General features: G+C 55.3%; 2 protein-coding genes across 3 annotated transcripts; one reads left to right on the top strand and one right to left on the bottom strand.

Moving 5' to 3' along the window:
- Positions 1–2,014: 2,014 nt before the first annotated feature.
- Positions 2,015–5,535, bottom strand: IRX2-DT (IRX2 divergent transcript). Of its 2 annotated transcripts, XM_008960070.6 has the most exons (4): positions 4,943–5,535; positions 4,653–4,785; positions 4,052–4,122; positions 2,015–2,380 (listed from the first exon to the last, which is right to left on the bottom strand). In XM_008960070.6, the coding sequence occupies exons 1-4, from the start codon at positions 5,140–5,142 to the stop codon at positions 2,368–2,370; spliced, it is 417 nt and encodes a 138-aa protein (XP_008958318.3). In that variant the 5' UTR covers positions 5,143–5,535; the 3' UTR covers positions 2,015–2,367. The 2 variants fall into 2 exon arrangements, with proteins under 2 accessions (XP_008958318.3, XP_063460438.1); XM_063604368.1 differs by lacking the exon at positions 4,052–4,122 and having other exon boundaries at positions 4,943–5,519.
- Positions 5,536–5,719: 184 nt separating this feature from the next.
- IRX2 (iroquois homeobox 2) lies at positions 5,720–11,229 on the top strand. Its single transcript, XM_034959707.4, has 5 exons — positions 5,720–6,242; positions 7,620–8,025; positions 8,355–9,062; positions 9,791–9,866; positions 10,612–11,229. The coding sequence occupies exons 1-4, from the start codon at positions 5,994–5,996 to the stop codon at positions 9,841–9,843; spliced, it is 1,416 nt and encodes a 471-aa protein (XP_034815598.1). The 5' UTR covers positions 5,720–5,993; the 3' UTR covers positions 9,844–9,866; positions 10,612–11,229.
- Positions 11,230–19,369: the final 8,140 nt, after the last annotated feature.

Genomic DNA, 19,369 nt, shown 5'->3' with positions numbered 1-19,369 from the left:
GAGGAGTTCGGTGTGTGCCTGGCCATGTGCTGCCGAGCCCCTGGTCAGGGCTAGCTGTTTCGGGCACACACGCCGAATTTACAGTTGGCAAAGGGTATTCAACACGGCCTCAAGACAAACGCTCTTTAGAGCCTCGCTGGTTGGATTAAAATAATTGTAAAAACACTCGAGGAATTATTTTCTTTTCTCCAGTGTTTCTTGCGAGCGAGGAGTCCTATCTGCTTTCGTCGGGATGGAGCTGACACCTGCACTCTTCGCAGCCTCCTGGGTGACCGCACACCCCGCGACCCGCACCCCGCACCCCCGCCGAGGCCAGCACCGAGGTGCGCTCTGGTGTTTAAATAGAAGATTGCAGAGCCACGGAGGAGCTGCTGGAGGGACGGAGGGTTGAGGGAGCTAAGTTCTGCTGAAGACTGTCTTGTAAAACACATTTAATAGACAAAACAAAAACAAAACAAAGCCCTGACAACTCCACTTGACCACAACAGCTTCAGCGAGACGCGCCGACCTCTCCGGGAAGCGCGAGTGCGCGCGTGTCTGCGTCTCTGTGCGGATCTGGGCCTGCCGTGCGCGTGTGTGCAAAGGTGAAACGGCGGCGGAGTTTCAAACATTTCATCTTCGAACCATCTCCTGTTGAGGAACTAAGGCTGCCAGGTCGTTGCTGATTTTGAAGAGGGTCTCTTTCAACTGCGATCCCTTTAAGGAACTCGGCTCTGTCCATTTCCAAGGAATGTCCCTTTTCCTCACTCTCCAGACGCTGCAGGCTCCCCGCGCTGCGCTCCCTCCCAGGCTGGAGCCGCAGCTGGCGGGACGCGCCGTTTCCAGGGTCTGCCGGGTGAGAGCCGCACACGAGCGGCCCAGCGTGGCGGACCTCGGCCTTGAGCCGCGCGGACGCCTGGCCACGAGGGGCTCCCGACCCCGGCGGGGAGAGGTGCGACCTGGGGGGAGGGGGCGGGGCGCGTAGGAAGGAGGAGGGGAGAGAACAGGGCGAAGCCAGCGCGAGATTAGGAAGGAGAGGAGGATAGAGACGGAGTCGGAGAGATGCTGGAGAATTCAGGATTGTGGGCACCCTGAGCGGGAGAGAAACTTCAGGAAGCACGTCGGAGGCGGGGCATCTGTGGGAGGAAGGCAAATTTTGCAGAGCGCTAAAGGAAGCCGGGAGGGACAAGTTAGCCACGGGGAGACCTCCCAGAAATCCGGAGCTAAAAACAGGGCAGTTAAGTAAGCAAGAGCTGGTTAGCTGAATACGAGGTCCCTAGAATGTAAATTATAAATAAATAAGAAAGAAAGAAACGAAAGAAAAAGAAAAGAGCGCGCGCAGGGTCCCGGGTCCAGGCGCTCAGAGCAGCCCGGGCGGGGGCCCTCCCGGCCCACAGTAGCCGCCGCCCCGAGTCCCTGAAGTGGCGCCCGCGTGGCTACTCGGGGATCTCCCAGGCCTCGGGGGCCCATTTGAAAACCTCGAGAGGCCTTGCACATCCTGCCAGGACTGGAGCTGCGGGGACCTTTCAGTCTCCCACGGATGCTCCTCTGCACGTGTTTTCCAGGAAAACATTTAGGCCTCGGAAGCGTCTTTGAGAGCCTAGAAATGCCGGTTGAGCGTGAAATCCAGTCCAACCTACTCACAGAGTACTAGACCTAGAAACGACGTTTGAAAGAGATGTGGGTTCCATGTTGACTTAAATTTTGTTCCATTTATAACAACGCATTTGTTTTCAAAGAAAATAAAAATTTCTTAGCCACACTTCTCATGTCCCTGGCCCCCTGTTCCTGCCTCGCTCTCTCCCTCGACAAACGCGGGGAGCCCTGGAACGGGAGGGCCGGTGACCGTGAATACGGTAGCGATGTGATTTGATGCATTGAAACCACTTACATTTCCAATGTTACTTCATTAAAGGAAACCCACATAGAAGTGTCTATTTCATCTTAATTGCCAAAAAAGTTTGCCACACCCCCGAACGGTAACTGTTTCCCCGCCAGACACCGAAAGCTCATAAGGAACCACAATGAGAAAGGATCAGGAATCGCTTAGGTTTTATTGAAATGCCTCGATGCCGTTTTTTCTTCTTCCCCGAATTAAGCCGCCGTGGGAGGAGGTGGGTCGCGCCCACCGTTGCTGGGACTCGGGCCGGCAGACACGGGCCACAGCGCCCCCTCGCCGCCCGCGCGCACGACTCCTGGCCTGCGTCGCCTCCTTCCGTCCCGGCGGCACGGAGGACGGCGCCGCGCCCGGCGAGCGCCCCGGCCTTCTCAGTCGGCCGCGTTCCCGGGGAGACCCCGAGCCCGAGCCTCCGGGGCCGGCTGTTCCTCGCGCTCGGCCTCGCAGGAAATCCCCGCTCGCTGAAACTTGCGTGTCCACGTAGACTCGTTCTAAATTCTTTGGCTGTTGCAGGGACAATAAAGAAAAATAGAAACAGTGTTAATTTTTTCCCCGCCTCCTAGGGCACACGTAGGAAAGGGGGCAGAGCCCACCATGAACCTGAAACTGCCCACCGCCTGGGTTACCGTGACCAGGGGTCGCGTTTGCAAAGCAGTTACTGCGTTTTCCCTGCGTGCCTGCTCATTCCCTCCCTCCAGCTCCGACGGCAACTGAAAAGCCTCAGAAGCCAAGTGCCGGGCCCTCCCCAGCGACCCCACAGGCCTGAGCACCCCGCCTCGCCCTTGAGCAAAACATCCCAGGCCCTCCTCTTCGGGAGCCGCGGCCTTGCAGCCCTCGTGGCCCCGAGACCGAGTCCGGGCTGAGCCCGCCACCCTGTCAGGCAGCCTCGCCGGGACCGCCGCGCCAAGACTCCACGCTGGCAGCATGTTTTCTCATGATTGATTTTTTTTTAAGAAGAAGAAGACCAAGCCAACTTTAACTTAAGAAGAAGGAATGTGATTTTTTTCTTTAATATCAGAGAGCTTTAAAGCAAAACGGAGTTTATATATTTCAATAACAATGACGAGTGTTAAGTTTTTAATGTCCCTGCGTAGGCATTTTAATTTGCTACAGTCACTACCAATAAAAACGGCATGTAGTAAGAGTCGACTGTTTAATAGTGCAAGGTAGACGGTTTTTATTAGTAACAGGCAGCAGCGGTATGGAAAATTTAGATTTCAGTGGAGGAGTATAATTGCTAAGGGGAAAATACACACAGGACGTGAAGAGGCCATCTTCAAACTCCCAACACTGAGCTAAAGAGAGGGGAAGGGCAGGCGGCGTTTCTGGAGATGCACCCTGGGTGAGGGGACCCTCCCCGCCACTGCACGTGTCTGGTTATATATTTAATTGATGTCAGAATCGACTGTATCCGGAGCAGACACTCCAGCTCCAAACTGAGGATGTTTGTATAATAACTGGCTGTTTTCTCTTCTGCCCCTGGCAGAGGTCCGGCGGGGGGAGGGGGGTGGGTCAAGGGAGGGGGAGGGAGGATGAGCCCCAAATGCTAATGAAACCACAGCGGGAACCGCTCTTTAGAAATGGAAATACTCCAGGCCAGTGCTCCCTGGTGATAAAAATTACACCCGATTTTTTTTTTCATTTAAACTGATCTGATCGTAAAGGAACCCTAAAGGTTGCCATCTGATCTGCCAGTGTTTGTGTTTGCCATCCAGCGTGTGGGCCTCTCATTTACCCCTCTTCTTGGAGGAATTCCCTCCCAGGAAGCGCAAAAATGTCGCAGACTGTCGACGGCTTGCCCAACCCGGCTGCTTTCTCTCTCTCTCTGTTTTTCAGCTCTATAGTAATTGATTAAAAATATCTGTCCTGGACTGAATTAGGATGTCCCATGTGGAGTCGCAACAAGGTTGAAACCCCCCGCTGGGTCGTTGCAGGGGGCCCAGCCTGTGGGAACGGGGTGTCTGTGGGTGGAGGGAGAGGTGGTCGTGGGTGTGTGTGCGTGTGCGTGTGTTGAGATGGCCTGAAGAGGATGTGTGCAGGATGGGGGTGTGGTTTGTAGGAAGAGTGGTGGGGGAGCAGTGTGGGCGAAGGGGTGGGTGGGATAACTGGTAGGGGGCGAGTGGCTCGGCTCGGGAGCTCCTGGCGGGAGGGGTAACGTGCCTGGACCGCGCCTACCGGGAGCCTGCCGGCTCAGGAGGAGCCATCCTCAAGCACAGCACTGCAGTTTGCAACTGGTTCCCTTGCACCTGGGGAAAGACAGCCTGATGCCGTGAGTGTTTCTCTTGCGCCCTGGACCAGACTGGCAACCCGGGCTCCGCTCCCTCCGCGCCTCTGCAGCCGCACCACAGGGAGGCCGCAACATGCCCTGCGTCCTGAGATCACTAAGGCCGCTCCGCAGGCTGCAGGGCCAGCAGGGGTGCAGGAGTCGGCTGCAGGCCTGAGCTGAGGCCCGCCCCAGGCCACTGCGCTCTCTCTTCTCCACCGCACCCACCCGAGACGGCTTCCGAGGATAGAGGCACCTGCTGGGTGGGTGCTCCCAATAGGCCAGCACAGACCTGACACTCTTCCATCCCCCTGAGCGCCCCCCATAGGTGACCCTTCGGAGTGGGCAGCCAGACGCCCTCTTCGGCCATCCCCGAGTGGAAAAGGGATGGAGAAGCGTGATGGGGACAGGGTTCTAGGAAGCTGGGGTCCTAGGAACTCTCGCCAACCGCCTCGCTTCTGAGCCCCGCAAGGCAACCGCCCCCCTACTCCAGCCGCGCGTCACCTGAGCTACCTGTAATGCCCACTGCACCGGCGGCGCCAACCTGAGCTCCTGCCCGTTCTCGACGTGACTGGGAGGCTTCAGGTCCTGCCAGAGGCGGTTTGTCAGGTAACAATCATCCCCCCAGTGTTTTGACAACACAAATCTGAAAGAGGAGTCAACTTAGAAAAACAAAATAAAATAAAACTCTTTAGGGGACGGCGTCTTCTTAGCTGCAGCCCTGGCGGCATTCCCAACAGTGGAAAGTCTTAACGTTCAGGGCCCCGGGGGTTGCGCTGCGGATTTGGGGGCAGAAAGCTCACCTCAGGGCCCTCCTGGCACTTCGCAACCAAGGCGCCCCGGATCCAGGTCCATGCTGGGCGGAGTGGACCGCGAGGGGTAGGCGACCAGACGCGAGGCCACGAGGGGAGCCTCGGGCCAGGAGGCAGAGCAGGTCCGGGACCGTGGAAGTGAGAGCCGCGCGCACTGCCCGGAGGAAGACCCGAGCCGCGGGCGCCACCATCCTGACCTCCCCACTTCCCTGCGACTTCCGGATTGGACACAGGGGCCGGGCCTCCTCGGGGTGCACAGCGGGGCAGGCTGTGAGTCCCCTAATTGGACCCGGCCTGGCCTGACCGCGGGAGGCCTCTGCCTAGTCCGTGCGGGTGGAGAAGGGGGTGGGGGCGGGGTAGTGGCTGGAAGGGGCGGGGGCCGGGCAGGGGCGAAGACGGTGGCCGGGGACGGTGGGAGCCGGCCGGAGCCGGGCAGGGGACGTGGCTCCGAGTGGATGGGAGTGGGAGGGGTGCGCGCCGGGGCACGCAGCGCGGCCGGGCTGGGCTGCAGGTCCGCGAGCCGCGGGCTGGGGCCGGAGCTGCTAGAGAGGCGGCTGCGCCACAAAAGCCTGCCGGTCCCTCCCGCCGCCCGCCTCCGTCGCCTCCGCCCTCCCCCGCCTCCCTCCCGTCTCTCTGCCCCTCCCCCGGCCGCGGCCAGGAGGCTGCAGCGGGCGGAGCAGGGGAGGGGCGGGCCCCCGACTATGCAGATGAGCGCGTGATGGACAGCTGCGCGTTCCAATGTCCCTCGGAAACTCGAGCGCTCCTTCCTCAACTCCTCACTCCCGACTCCAGACTCCCCCAAACCCCGACCGCCGGCCTGGCGCGCGGCTGCGCCCACCGGCTCCGCGCTGCTGCCGCCGCCACCGCCACCCCGCCGCCGCCCCGGCCCGCGGGCCGCCCAGGCTAGTACCCGGGCCGGCCTGCCTCCGCCCGCCGTCCGGGTGCCCGCCGCCGCGCCGCGCCCCGGCCGGGCGTGGATGGAGGGCGCCGCGCGCCCTGCCCGCTGCTCGGCGTGACGCGGGCCCCGCGCCCCGCGCCCACCATGTCCTACCCGCAGGGCTACCTGTACCAGGCGCCCGGCTCGCTGGCGCTCTACTCGTGCCCGGCCTACGGCGCGTCGGCTTTGGCGGCTCCGCGCAGCGAGGAGCTGGCGCGCTCGGCGTCGGGCTCGGCGTTCAGCCCCTACCCGGGCTCGGCGGCCTTCACGGCGCAGGCGGCCACCGGCTTCGGGAGCCCGCTGCAGTACTCGGCCGACGCCGCCGCCGCCGCCGCCGGCTTCCCGTCCTACATGGTAACCGGGCGCGGGCGGGACGCGGGACTCCTGGGCGCCGGGACCCAGACGGGGCGCAGGCGGAGCGGGGCTCGGGTTCGGCGGGCGGGGGCTGCCGGGAATGTGGCGCGGCTGGCGACTCAGGAGTCGCCGGCTCGGTTGGCCGCCCCGCAGGCTGAGCCGGGCCCCGGGTGGGGAGGGCAGCGCGGCCGGCGGGGACGTCCCTGAGCCCGGCCGGGACCCGCGCGCCCCCCGCGCGTCCCCTCGGCTCGCCGGCTGATTTTCTCTGAGAGCCTGGGAAGTGCGTCTCCGCCGGGGCCGGGGTCTGGCGCCGTTTGTCCCTGGTTCCCGCACCGCAGCCTGGGGAGGCGTTGGGAGCGGGCTGTGTGTTCGCCTGCATTGGCGTGGGGCGCGAGGGTCCGCGTCACTGCGGCCTCTGGGCCGACGGCCGGGCGGTTCGCATTCACTCGCGGGGCTCAGGGCGGTGGGGGTCACCGAGTTAGGCCCAGGAGCCGAGCATTCAGCTGCGGCTCCGGAGTCCGGCCCGAGGCTCCCAGGTTTCGGCCTTACTCTGTCCAGCGGACCACGCTTTCAAATATCGTGCTTGCGGGCGTGTGACCCGCTAAGGGCCGCCTGAGTCCTCCGTGGCCCGAGCGCAGCTCCTGCTCCGGCGACCTGGGGGCGGCTCGCGAGTCTCGAGGTTACTGAGCTGGGCCAGGCCCGGGCCGCGGCGAAGCACGTTACGGGCGATTGAGGCCATTACGGGGTTGTCGCGACTGCCGGCCCTCGGCGGAATTTCTGGGCAGCGACCGAGTCGCTGGGGCCTTGGCGAAGGCTGCAAATGCCTCGAATTTAAACGTTAAAGGATGAATTAAAATGCTAATTACGGCGTATTTGAAGAATTCGAAACGGTGACTGGCTTCTGAGTTGCAAATTGGATTTGCCCAGCTTTAGAGCAGTGAATAGTGAATTGGGGGCTCTGGGGTGTTTTTTTAACCATATAAGGGCGGGGAAGAGGGAGTAGGGGGAGGCAGCCGCACTCCAAGCATCTGCAGAAATTTAGATATCAAAGAGCTACCTGTGGGCCTGTGTGCGCGCACGTGCAAGGGTTTGTGTACATTGCCACGAGCGGCTCCGGAACACTTACGGGAAGATGGGTCATTTTAGGAAAGTGAAATAGTTCAAAAATTCGAGAATAAAACTGCGGTACTTTTTGTGATCAACAGCTGGTCCCGAATCACACTGCGTTTTTCCTGCTCTTTTGCGGCGGGAAGCGCAGCCCCAGAGCCAGACTCACGGGGGGAACGGTGGCCGTGGGCGGGCGGAGGGGTGGCATCCTCTGGCTGGTTGCCCGCGGGGTCTCCGCATACTCCACTCACAGGCTCTTGTTGGTTCCAGGGCGCACCCTACGACGCGCACACCACCGGCATGACCGGCGCCATCAGCTACCACCCGTACGGCAGCGCGGCCTACCCGTACCAGCTCAACGACCCCGCGTACCGCAAGAACGCCACGCGGGACGCCACGGCCACTCTCAAGGCCTGGCTCAACGAGCACCGCAAGAACCCCTACCCCACCAAGGGCGAGAAGATCATGCTAGCCATCATCACCAAGATGACTCTCACCCAGGTCTCCACCTGGTTCGCCAACGCGCGCCGGCGCCTCAAGAAGGAGAACAAGATGACCTGGGCCCCGAGAAACAAAAGCGAAGATGAGGACGAGGACGAGGGCGACGCGACCAGAAGCAAGGACGAGAGTCCCGACAAGGCGCAGGAGGGCACGGAGACCTCGGCAGAGGACGAAGGTGAGCGGGCAGCGGCCGGCGCAAGGTCTCGGGGCGCTTTCTTCCCAGGCGGGGCGCAGAGCTAAGGCGGGGAGGACGTTGCCCGCCGGACACCCCAGGTCCGGGCCGGAGCCCCAGCCGCACCACATTGCCCTGGGGTCGCCGGGATTTGAGCGAGCGATTCCTCGGGCGCTTCCCGGGGAGGTCAGGCTCCGCCTGTCACGTGGCCGGGTGGGGGCGAGGTGAGGGGTCCCGTGGGGAGGGCCCAGTGCCGCAGGACAGGGGGCGGAGGGGGCTCCAAGTGCCTGCGCTGTCCCCTCGTGCCACCCACCGTGCCCGCGCCCCCACAGGGATCAGCCTGCACGTGGACTCGCTCACGGATCACTCGTGCTCGGCCGAGTCGGACGGGGAGAAGCTTCCGTGCCGCGCCGGGGACCCCCTGTGCGAATCGGGCTCGGAGTGCAAGGACAAGTATGACGACCTGGAGGACGACGAGGACGACGACGAGGAGGGCGAGCGGGGCCTGGCGCCGCCCAAGCCCGTGACCTCGTCGCCGCTTACCGGCTTGGAGGCGCCGCTGCTGAGCCCCCCGCCCGAGGCCGCGCCCCGCGGTGGCCGCAAGACGCCCCAGGGCAGCCGGACGTCTCCGGGCGCGCCGCCCCCCGCCAGCAAGCCCAAGCTGTGGTCGCTGGCCGAGATCGCCACGTCGGACCTCAAGCAGCCGAGCCTGGGCCCGGGCTGCGGGCCACCGGGGCTGCCCGCGGCCGCCGCGCCGGCCTCAACCGGGGCACCGCCAGGAGGCTCGCCCTACCCTGCCTCGCCGCTGCTGGGCCGCCCCCTCTACTACACGTCGCCCTTCTACGGCAACTACACAAACTACGGGAACTTGAACGCGGCGCTGCAGGGCCAGGGTCTCCTGCGGTACAACTCTGCGGCCGCGGCCCCCGGCGAGGCCCTGCACACCGCGCCAAAGGCGGCCAGCGACGCGGGCAAGGCGGGCGCGCACCCGCTCGAGTCCCACTACCGGCCTCCGGGCGGCGGCTACGAGCCCAAGAAAGGTAGGCAGCCCGCGGCCGGGGGCGCCCGGGAGGGGAGGGAGAGCCAGCCCCGGGGAGGCGGAGCGCCCGGGAGACCCGAGGGAGGGTCCGGGAAGAAGATCCAGGGGGCCACTCCTGGGACCCAGAATTAGCAGAGTGAGGGCGGAGGGCGAGATGGAAGCCAAAGAAGGTGTGGCCCTCTTTTTAGACTTGCCCTGTTATTATTTATTTTTACTTAATTTACTGTTATTTTGACTATTATTATCGTGGCTGTCTTAGTTTCGGCAAACCCAGATTGCCACGAAATTCAAATTACAGCGTGTCGCCCTAATGAGCCTGGGTGTGTTTCGGTGTCTTGTTAAGGAGTCAGAGTTGAATCCGCTTTTCTGCCGTTGGCTAGAAGCAAACAGAACGTTCCAGTTACTCTCGGAGGCGTTTTGTCTTCAAAAGATAAAATCAAATGTTTTTTCCGCTTTTTGTTGTTGTCGTTGTTCGGAAAGAAAACCGTTTTTTCCCCTGTGCTATGTTGCCTGTGTTGCTCCTAAGTCAGGCTACCCGAAAGAGGAGTTCAAGGGGGGAAGTTAAGAACTAGGGAACGTCACCAAAAGTCGTCTCAGATAGCGGCCCTGGAGACAGTCGGTTTCCCAAACTGCTGTTTGCCTGGGAGTGGAGGATGGTGGGTGCACGGTGGTCTGCGCAGCCAGCAGGCTGTGGGGTCGGTTCTGACTAACTGCCCACTCCCCTGACAGATGCCAGCGAGGGCTGCACCGTGGTTGGCGGGGGCGTCCAGCCCTACCTATAGAAGGGCCGAGCACAGCAATGCAAGTAAGTGGGCACCCTGGTGCTTCCCAGACCCTGTGGAGCCTCCCAGCACCAACTTGCTTAATGTGTTTTTCTTGCTTCTGGTCATGGGGTTAGAAGACAGAGCATTTCAATCTTGTCCAGCTTTTCTTTCCTTAAGGGGGAAACTATATTTTCTGTTTTATAGATTCCCTCTTTTTGGCACAAGTTCTATCACTCCTTTACCTAGGGAAGGAAAAAAAATATATATATATATGTGTGTGTGTGTGAATATATATATGTATATATATAGTACGTATATATATAGCACATGTGTATATATGTATTACACACTACTGTTGTTTTCTTTTGAAACAATAGATTATTAAAATCTGGGCATTTATATGCAATTTAGAGCCATTTTTACTATGCTAGACACATAATAGACACATGCTTTGATGAGCTTGGGCTACCAAAACTTGGAGTAGCAAAAACCTTTATAGATGATGTTTGCAAAATAAGACTGAAGAGACACGAGGCGTACTAGTCTTTTATCAGCCCTGCCCTACCTCCCCTCCACCCATGTCCAAGTGGACAGGACTCTGACATTCTCCCGGGGCTCACAACAGTATCTCAAAAAATATGTTGCTTTGCAACGAGTCAGAATTACTAATCATAGATCTTGAAGATAAGAAAGATTTGGAACCACTTCAGATCAACTCGTTTTTATAATGGTGTTGTTGTGGAACTGAAAGATTGGGGATGATTTGATTTTTTCCTTGGTCCACAGGTAGGTGTCACAATTGCTTTGAGAAAAAAAAAAAAAAAAAGTCAGCAGGCCATTCTCTCTTCCCAAGCTCATAAATTTACAGATACAACAAACAGATGTCTAAATCCAGACCACATCTTGTGCCACTGTAAAAGAGAAGGATCCACACAGCACTGTCAGCCCACAGACTCTAACAATTGGAAGAGACTATTGTTGGACATATGTGAATTTGTTGGCATAGTATAGTTTCCCCGATGTACGTGTGACTTTTGAAAACAATCTGTTTTTCTCAGGATATCTTGAATTGATCACTTCATTGCCATGGTATATATTCTATAGGTGTGATAGGATTTACTGTAAAGTTTATTTGTAAAAGATGTACACAGTAGAAATAAAACGTGATGGAAGAACTTGAGTACTTCAGAAGTGGAAACAAATTTGATATTTATTTTTATAATGATATAAAGCTTCTAGTAATTTATGCAAGTTGTATTGCAATGGAATCTAAACTTTTTGTAAATAAATTCTGCCTGGTTTTTATTTGAACATTGCTGGTTATACAATCTTTGTTGGTTGTTTAACACGAATTCTTTACTAATTTATATCTTAAATTGTAAATAAAAACAGACTAGTCTACAATAATATGGTGTTTGGGGCTTATTTTTCCTAGAAGAATGATTTGGGGTAGAGCTGTAGTGAATAACCTCCAGGTGATCTGACCTCACCTTTTTAATGAAAACCTGTGTGAAATAAACTCTCCTTTCTCTCCTGAGCATTGAAAAAAAAAAAAAAAAAGGCAGATGGAAGAGAAGTATATAATCGGGAGAAACATGTGCTGTAGATGATTTCTATACAGGTATTGCAAAAAAAACCAAAAAACATAAGATTTTTGTGCCCTGAGTATGCTAATTACTTGTTAGTGTAAATTTTTAAAACTTGGCAAAATAAAATGATCTGACACCCTATGCATTTTATATTTATTTCTGATGCTGGCTTCTTGAACCTCCTCAGTAAACCAAACTGGAGAATAATATTGATAATGGAGAGTCACACCCCCCCACCAATAAATTACTGATGGAAATAATTGTTTTTTTTAAAGCCTGAATTATCCAAATTGGCCTAATTATTCAAATTTATGGAAGGATTTCTTAACTCTCCTTTTCCTATAATGCATATTAAACCTAGGGTGAGGATCTGGGGGAGGGACTTACTTTCCTTTCAGTGGCTCTTACTCTTACCCTGGGGGAAAAGAAACCTTTAAACAACCTTAGACTACTGCCTCTTTATTGTGTTACTCACTTTCTAATTATAGGACAAGTCTAAAATTTGTAGTCAAGTAACATATCCCCTTTGATTAGTATCATAAAAGTAGCAAGCCTGTCACTTTAATTTTCAGCAAAATTATATGGGTATCCATATAATGTAATTTCAGAGAAGAAATGAACAATCATTTATTTCCTCTCGAAAGATAAATTGAGTGAATATAACTTACGGTTATAAAACAAGAATAATAGCTTCTTAGATTGCCCTTTAATCAATCATACACTTATTTTTCAAGAGGTTCATCTATTTTATTCCATGATTAATAATGTTGCAGCATGAGAGCATTATTGGATCCCAGCGGGGGAGGTCTGGGATGCTTTTAGCTGCTTTGGAATGGTCAGTTGGGGTTCATTATGGGCTGATATTGAACAATTTATAAAATCTTGTCTAAACATCTGCCAGCTCCGATAGGCCAATGTGTCTGAGGATGGGAAATTGCTGGACCAGTTGATATTGACAAACGGATCTCTCTCTAGTGGCTTTTTTTGCCATAGAAATTAGTGGCCTCTTGCTGGGGTCTTGTTAGAAAGGGTATTTGAAAGTAATCTTAGATACTTGAGGCCAAACCAGGGGACTGTTAACTGGACACAGAGCCATACCGATGGGGAGAAGTGATTGTGGTTTGACTGTGGAGAAGGGGGGCAGAACCAGGTTTCTGTTTTCTGTTATTTCTTATGTATTTTGTTAGTTTTAAATATTGAAGCATTTGGAGGTCAGACATAAAGTAAATCTCTGTGGTGGAGAACTATTTTTCTGTCTTCTCTGCCTCTCCTAGTAATAGATATGAGCGTGTGTGGAGCTGAGCTATCTATTGGCAGGAGGAAAGATTTTTCACATGGTAAGCTTTGCCACTCTGGCAGTGTATCTGGAAACAAACACATCTGAGGTCTGGAGGGTAAAAGGGGGATTGAGTATATTTGCTTGTTTTGGTTTTAGAAATAAAACCTTCATGGACTTTTCATAGAGATAATGATTTTCCCCTTCAGGAAGCGTTTTAGATTGTTGTCTGAAGGTCTTATGTAGCTTGCTTTTATTAATATTACCCATATTTCCTAAATCAGCAGGAAATAAATTGCACATGGCAGCAATGTCTCTGCTATATGTAATGTTATAACTAGAGTAATTGGAAGACTTCTGTGAAAAGTATGAAAGTTAACAATATTTAACAAAATAAACACGGAAAGATCATGCACTCTAATGAAGATACAACATTTAAGGCAGTACATTTCTTAAGTGTGAGAGTAGAAAAGCTAAGCCAAAATTAACCTTTGCGCTTATGTTCAGGCATTGCAGCAGGGGTAAAAGCCGCCTCCCTTTGGAACGAGGAAGATTGTTTTACCTGAACATGCGATCCCTGTTCCCTTTCAACACACACACACACACACACACACACACACACACACACACACGACTCCATTCTCTGGGAGGACATGCACATTTCAATTGGTGAAAACTCAAAGCAGCTCAGGAGATTAGCCAAGGCTAAGGAAGCTTCTTTGATGTTTATATGCCCAACAAATTATTAAAGATTTCCATAACTTACCCACTCTGTCTCCTGACCTGAATTTCCTTCTAGAGAACTTGATTTCTAAAATATACACTAAGAACCTAAAACCTGCAGGTGTTTAGAGGGATCTTTTTAAAGAAATGTAGAGTGATTTATGAGCTCCTCTCCATGCTGGTCATTGGAAAAGATGAACGAGGAAGGAAGGAGAGAGAAAGACAGAGAGATCTTTCACTGGAGAGGGAAGCTAATGGGGTCTGAATTTTATTTTTGCTGTAAAATTTTCATAGTCAAAAATTACCTAGCCCTCCAAGATAGAAGTTTGCTGTTGTTGACTGAGGCCGGGGAGACGTCGGCAAAACGGGGCGACCAGGAGCAGATGGGCTTTGGGGCGGTGGCCTTGGCTTTGCTGCGGGTGCAGGCCTGGGCGCGCTCCCGGCTCCGCGGCCCGGCGCCCGCGTGGTGGATCCGCGACAGCCCTTCTGCTCTCCGCGGCCCAGGGTTTCCTTAGAGCTGATTTATCGGAATTCGCGCTTTAATCTCAGGTGGGCCCCGGGGGCCGGGCGCTGCCGAGAGCACCGGGGCGCTTGCCCGGCGGCCGGCGCGGGCGCTGCCTCCCGCGCCCGTCAAATGTCAACATTTGTTCCCAATAAAAGAGTTATTGTTTCTGCAAAGCTGCCCAGCAACTGCCTTTGAAACTTGAAAAGAACTTCATCCACCTTTGTCTGATGCGAGGAAGGAGGGGCGGGGAGCGGAGAGAGGAAGGGGGCTGGGTGCTAGGGGCCTAGAGGGGCCGCCTTGGGCCTGGGCTCAGGGTAGCCAGCCTGGGGTGCGCCTCCCCAGAACCCCCTCGCCCGGCCGCCGCGGATCTCATTCTGGAGTTGGGAGAGTGGTGGGAGAGGGCTCGGGGTTCCCCTGAGGCTCTCTTTAACTTATGTGTTTATTAGATCTCTGCGGATTCTGGGAGGCGAGAACCACTGCGAAGAAACACAAAGATGAAATAGCCACCTCCGAAGCCCGTGCGCGTTTTCGGATCATTTACAATTGCATTTAAATACATATCAAGGAGGCTAAAAGTAAAGTGGACCCTTTGTTTTTTAACTACGGAGTAAATGTACATACTAAACTACCACTGTTACAGCCCAATTAAACAGACATCAATTTGGAAAAAAAATTATTCCAAACAAATTTGTGGTCCACTCAGAGGCATTTTCAAATTTCAATAACACTCTGAAGTGAATTATGAGAAAGTTTCATCCAAGTAACAATATACAATAATTATCACTATATAATTTTTCTTTAGTTGCCCAGTACCTTGAGAATCTCAAGGAAAACATTCATTTAGACTCAAAATTAAAATATAAATAGATATAATAAATATGTTTTAAACTGCTTTTACAAAAATAACATTTTAACTATTTTTTTGAAAGCGTTAACCGAAGAGGCTATCTTGGGAACAATACACAACCGTCTGTGCTATGTGGATATTATGATTAACATCATTTGAATTTCTACAAATCGCAAGGGGGACATGTCCCTTTGATGTATTTTCAAACCTTTATGCAAGTGACAAATCCCTACAGATATTTTAAAGGCTAATTATAAGGAGAAGTAATCTATGACAATATAATTTTCCAGTTGCTGAAAATTGCTATCTATTGGCCATAATGAAAGCACTCACTAGCCCTCCCCTTTGCTTGGGCTAGAATGCTACGAATCTGGTTTTCAACAATATGCACTTGGACCTCAGCCATTGATGGGTGAAAGAGAAAACACTTTGAGCCCCAGTTTTAGGAAGCAGACACCCCACTTGTATGCATCAGCCTCTCCCTTCAGCTGCATCCCTAGAAACAGATGGATGTGGCCTCAACCGGCACCTCTGTCCCCTCCACCCTTGGAACAGAGAATAGTCTTGTGTTTCCTACCGTGAAGGCAGAGTGTTCTCTCTCTTTCTAAGAAAGATAATAATTGAAGACACAATTTAAGAGGACTGTATTGCTAATACAATGAAGAAAGGAAATATCTGTTGTCCGTATTTGCGCAATCCCAGATAAAAGGAAAGAGGAAGAATTTTTTTTGTTGTTGTTTAACTCTGGCCCCATGATAATAAAAGTATTTTTAAAAGGTGTTCTAATGTTACTTTGTTCTATATGGAGCTGTAAATAAATGAAATGTAATATTCTTAAAGAATTGACTATGAGGTTTGGGGCTGCCTCCAATACCGACTCGATATTCACAGAAAATACCCAGAGGGAAGAAACAAAACACAATGCTACACAAGCACACGCATTTTTGTGGGGAGATAAATTGACAATTTATTGTGTGTGACTCCTGATCAATTATTAATCGTTAGTGTCAACAGCACGGTTATAATTACCTTGGGTTATTTTAGGGAATTTTTTTTTCATTTATCTGATCTGGTAATTAGTTAATGCTCTTGAGTAATAAATTCAAAGAAGAGCTCATAAGAGTCAAGACTCACCCCTACACCTCCCCTCCTTTTTGGTGACCTTTAAGGAAAAATACATTCACCCAGTGGTTCTCAGAAATTCCCTCCTTGCCTCCATTCTAACAGTGGGCTTTTTTTTTCCTGCTATAAATAATGATTCCAGAGGAAAAGGGGAAAATGACAAACAAATAGAGCACAGCTGGAATTAATAAGGCTGATCAAAGTTAGTGGGACTGAGACTGCTGGCAGCAGCCACAGGTCTGAGGCCCATAAAGGTGCCAGGAGTTCTTGCCTCTTCCCTCTAAGATCAAGAAAAAGGGCAAATCCAACGGTTTAACCCTTGACACCTTCTTACTGGGGAAAGGTGGGCTTCGGGGAGAACTTTTGTTTTTAGTCCTTAGTAATAGCGGCGTTGCGGTCCGGCTCGGCCTGAGGCCGGGAAGGGCGCTGCGTGTTCGCCCAGAGCGAGTGCGGGTCCCGCGTGCACCCGGCTCTGCACCCAGCAAGGTGGGGCAGGACGCGGGTCCTCTTGGACCCTGAAAGGTTAGGAGGTGAGTGACCAGATTAGGTGGGGTCAAGGCAGCATCCTGGGGAGTCGGGGGGCTGCCGGCCGGGTGCTCAGTAAGCTCGGAGGGGGCGAGGAGGTCTCAGCTCCAAGACAGGCTCCTCAGTGCGTGCAAGGGGGACGGCGCACTGTCGCCGCTGTCGCCTTCCCAGTGCTGGAGACCCTGGGCCGAAGGTGCGGGAGCTGGAGGCGCTGGCCCGGCTGCCTGCCTGGTGCCCTGCCCGCGTTCTTCCCGGGGTTCCGGGCCACCTTCCACCCGACCCACGTCCTTCCCCGCAGGCGCGTGCTCCCTGGGGAGTCTTGAGGGGCAGAAGCTGGCTCAAGCCCTTAAACGCCCACCCAGGGTTGGTTCCAGGCCTACGTGTGTTGCCTGAGCAGCTGCAATCATTTCTTCAGGGAACTGGGTTGCTCCCGGCTCTCCAGCCCCGGGACTGTCCGATTTGGGAAGGGCTCCTTCACCTCTAGGCCCATTTCTGCCCTGCAGTCTCCCCAAGCGCGGCGCTGCCGCTGAGTGTCTGCTTAGTTGGTCACACCGAGACCCTAAAAGGCAACGACCAAGGCCAGTCGGGAGAACCGAACAGTCGCAGGTCAGGGAACAGTCGTAGGAGACGGGGTGAGCTGGCTCCTGACCTCAGCCCCGGTGTGACCGCCCGCCTTCTGCGGCCCCAAGGTGGTGGCTGGGAGCCCTGGGCCGAGGCGCACCTGGAAAAGGAGGCAGCGACGGCCAGGGAGGCCGCAGACCGAGACCCTGAAGTCAGCCTGATGGGCAGGACGCCCCCCACGCCACGACTGCCCCGGCGGCCCCAGACCCGGCCGCCTGTTCATGAGTTTTCGACGCCGCTTTTGCGACCCGGTGCCCTGGAGGGGAAACCCAGTCGGGCCCTCCGAAGCCTCCTTATAGGGGAATGCAGCCAGGCTTCTGGGGATGGGTAGCCACCAACCGGCCCAGAAGCACCCGCGAGGACCCCCGAGCTCCCACTGGAGGCCCCGCTCCTGGCACCCCCAGCTCTGGTCCCGGGCTTCAGTCCCCTTCCTGGTCCTACCCTATACCCCGCGCCTGAAGCCGCAGCGGGACCCATCGGGTTCCTCCCGCCCTGACCCCGGCCTCCCCCGACCTCTTGCCTCCCAGTCCCCCTGCTCCCGTGGTGGTCGGGACTCCTCCGTGGCTGGCCCCGGGTGCTCGCCTCGCTCCCTCGCCCTCAGCCTCAGGCCCGCAGCTCTGGACTCCGGGAACCGCGCGCGCAGGGTGAACAAAGCAGCGCCGCAGAGCGCCGGGAAACCGAAAGCGCCTGGTCCGGGTTCAGGACGATCGCGGGGTCCGGCGGCGACGGCGGCGGGGGTTCAGGGCCCCCGGGACCAGGGGAGGTGCCGAGCGCCCGGGTTCCTGCCACAGCCAGCCTTCCTCTCCTCCCCAGTCCTCCCCGGTCTCTTCTGTTTCGGGTCCTGCCTGCACACCGTATTTCTGCTGCGCTCGGCGGCAGAGCTCGAAAGCCCCAGGCCGGCCTGCCCAGCGCTTTTCCACCGCTCTGGCGGCAGCGTTCGGTCGGCGCGAGCCGTGTAGCCCCGATCTGTGGCCCCAGCGCCTAGGCGGGCAGTGGACACCGACGGGACCCCAGGCCGTACCCCCGGCACCGCCGCCGCCCCCCAGGACCCGCACTGAGAACGACGTACGCGGCTGCCTTGCAGGCGACACCTCTGGGGACGCCCCTTGGGCACACGGAGCGAGGGCCGGAGGGCTCCGGGTGGGTTGCTGCGGTGTCTGCACCGCTCCCCGCGGGCCACTGGTCTGGGAAGTTTGCTCTCTTCTATAGGGAGTTTATGCGACAAGCCGGATTTTACAGGCCCTACAAAGCGCGTTGAGTCCCCTCGAAGCTCTCGGCGCCACCAGAACCCGCTGGAGGGCTTGGAGGGCTGCCTGGAGGTGGTGATGGATCCAAGGGGACACAGCGGAGTCAGCGGCCGGGATGGAGGCGACGGAGAGCACGTCTGGTCGCCTGAGTCCCATCCCACAGTAGGCCTACCCGGCAGCCTGGGGAGTCAGAAGAGGGTCTCCAGCCACAGCCATGACCTCGCTCCTTCCTCTCCCTGGCCTCGGCGTCCAGGCCCATTGGCTTCACCCTCCGCGACCTCTGGCGGCCCTGACTGGGGCTCTGGGAGCGGGTAGTTCAGGTGGAGGGTCTCTGGAGCCACACATCTGGCCTCCCGCAGGTGGGGAGACGGTCCCGGAGGCACAGGAGGAGGGAGGCCCAAGCGTGCGGCTGGGGGTGGTGAGGGTCAGATGGGGAGGGGTGGGTATTTTGTAACCTTTGGGGTCCTGGGCCCTGTGATGAGCCCCATCCTTTCTGCCATTGGACTCGGGGTCACTGTACAGCCCTGGTGGAGAGAGGGTGAAGGCTTCCCTGGGAACAGCCCACTGAGCCCCAGAGGCCAGGGGACCAAAGAGGCGGCCGGGAGGACAACTCGGCCCAAGCGGGGAACAGGGGGGCGAATCAGGCTCCTTGGTACCCAGGATGACGTTAGTTTATTTAAATAGGAGGCCATGGCCCGTCCAGGTTTATTCTCCCTGGCTCTCAAGCAATGGAAAAACAATTCGTTTTATAATGCTAATGTAATACTCAACTCCTCAAATAAAAGTGCCCTTCATGATAATGGGCCCAGATATAAACAGAAGTGGCTGAGAGGGCCCAACCTGCTTCTTCCAGGCAGGCCTGTGACCGGGAGGGGGCTGAGTCCAAGCCCAGAGGAGAGAGACAGTTTGTTTAAAATTTCTATGGAGCTGGACTGTTTTATAAAGGAAGGGGCTGAGTTAAGGCATGCTTTGAAAGAAGACAAACAGACTTTGCAGGAGCTAGACCCTCAAATGAGTTATATTTTTAACAATTTACTGACTTTATGATCTTTAAGCAGAAGCAAATAATACATTCAGGTGCACAGCCGA

The sequence above is a fragment of the Pan paniscus genome, chromosome 4 (assembly GCF_029289425.2).
Source record: "Pan paniscus chromosome 4, NHGRI_mPanPan1-v2.0_pri, whole genome shotgun sequence".
Taxonomy (NCBI): Eukaryota; Metazoa; Chordata; class Mammalia; order Primates; family Hominidae; genus Pan; species Pan paniscus.
This window is presented reverse-complemented; position numbering and strand designations above follow the sequence as displayed.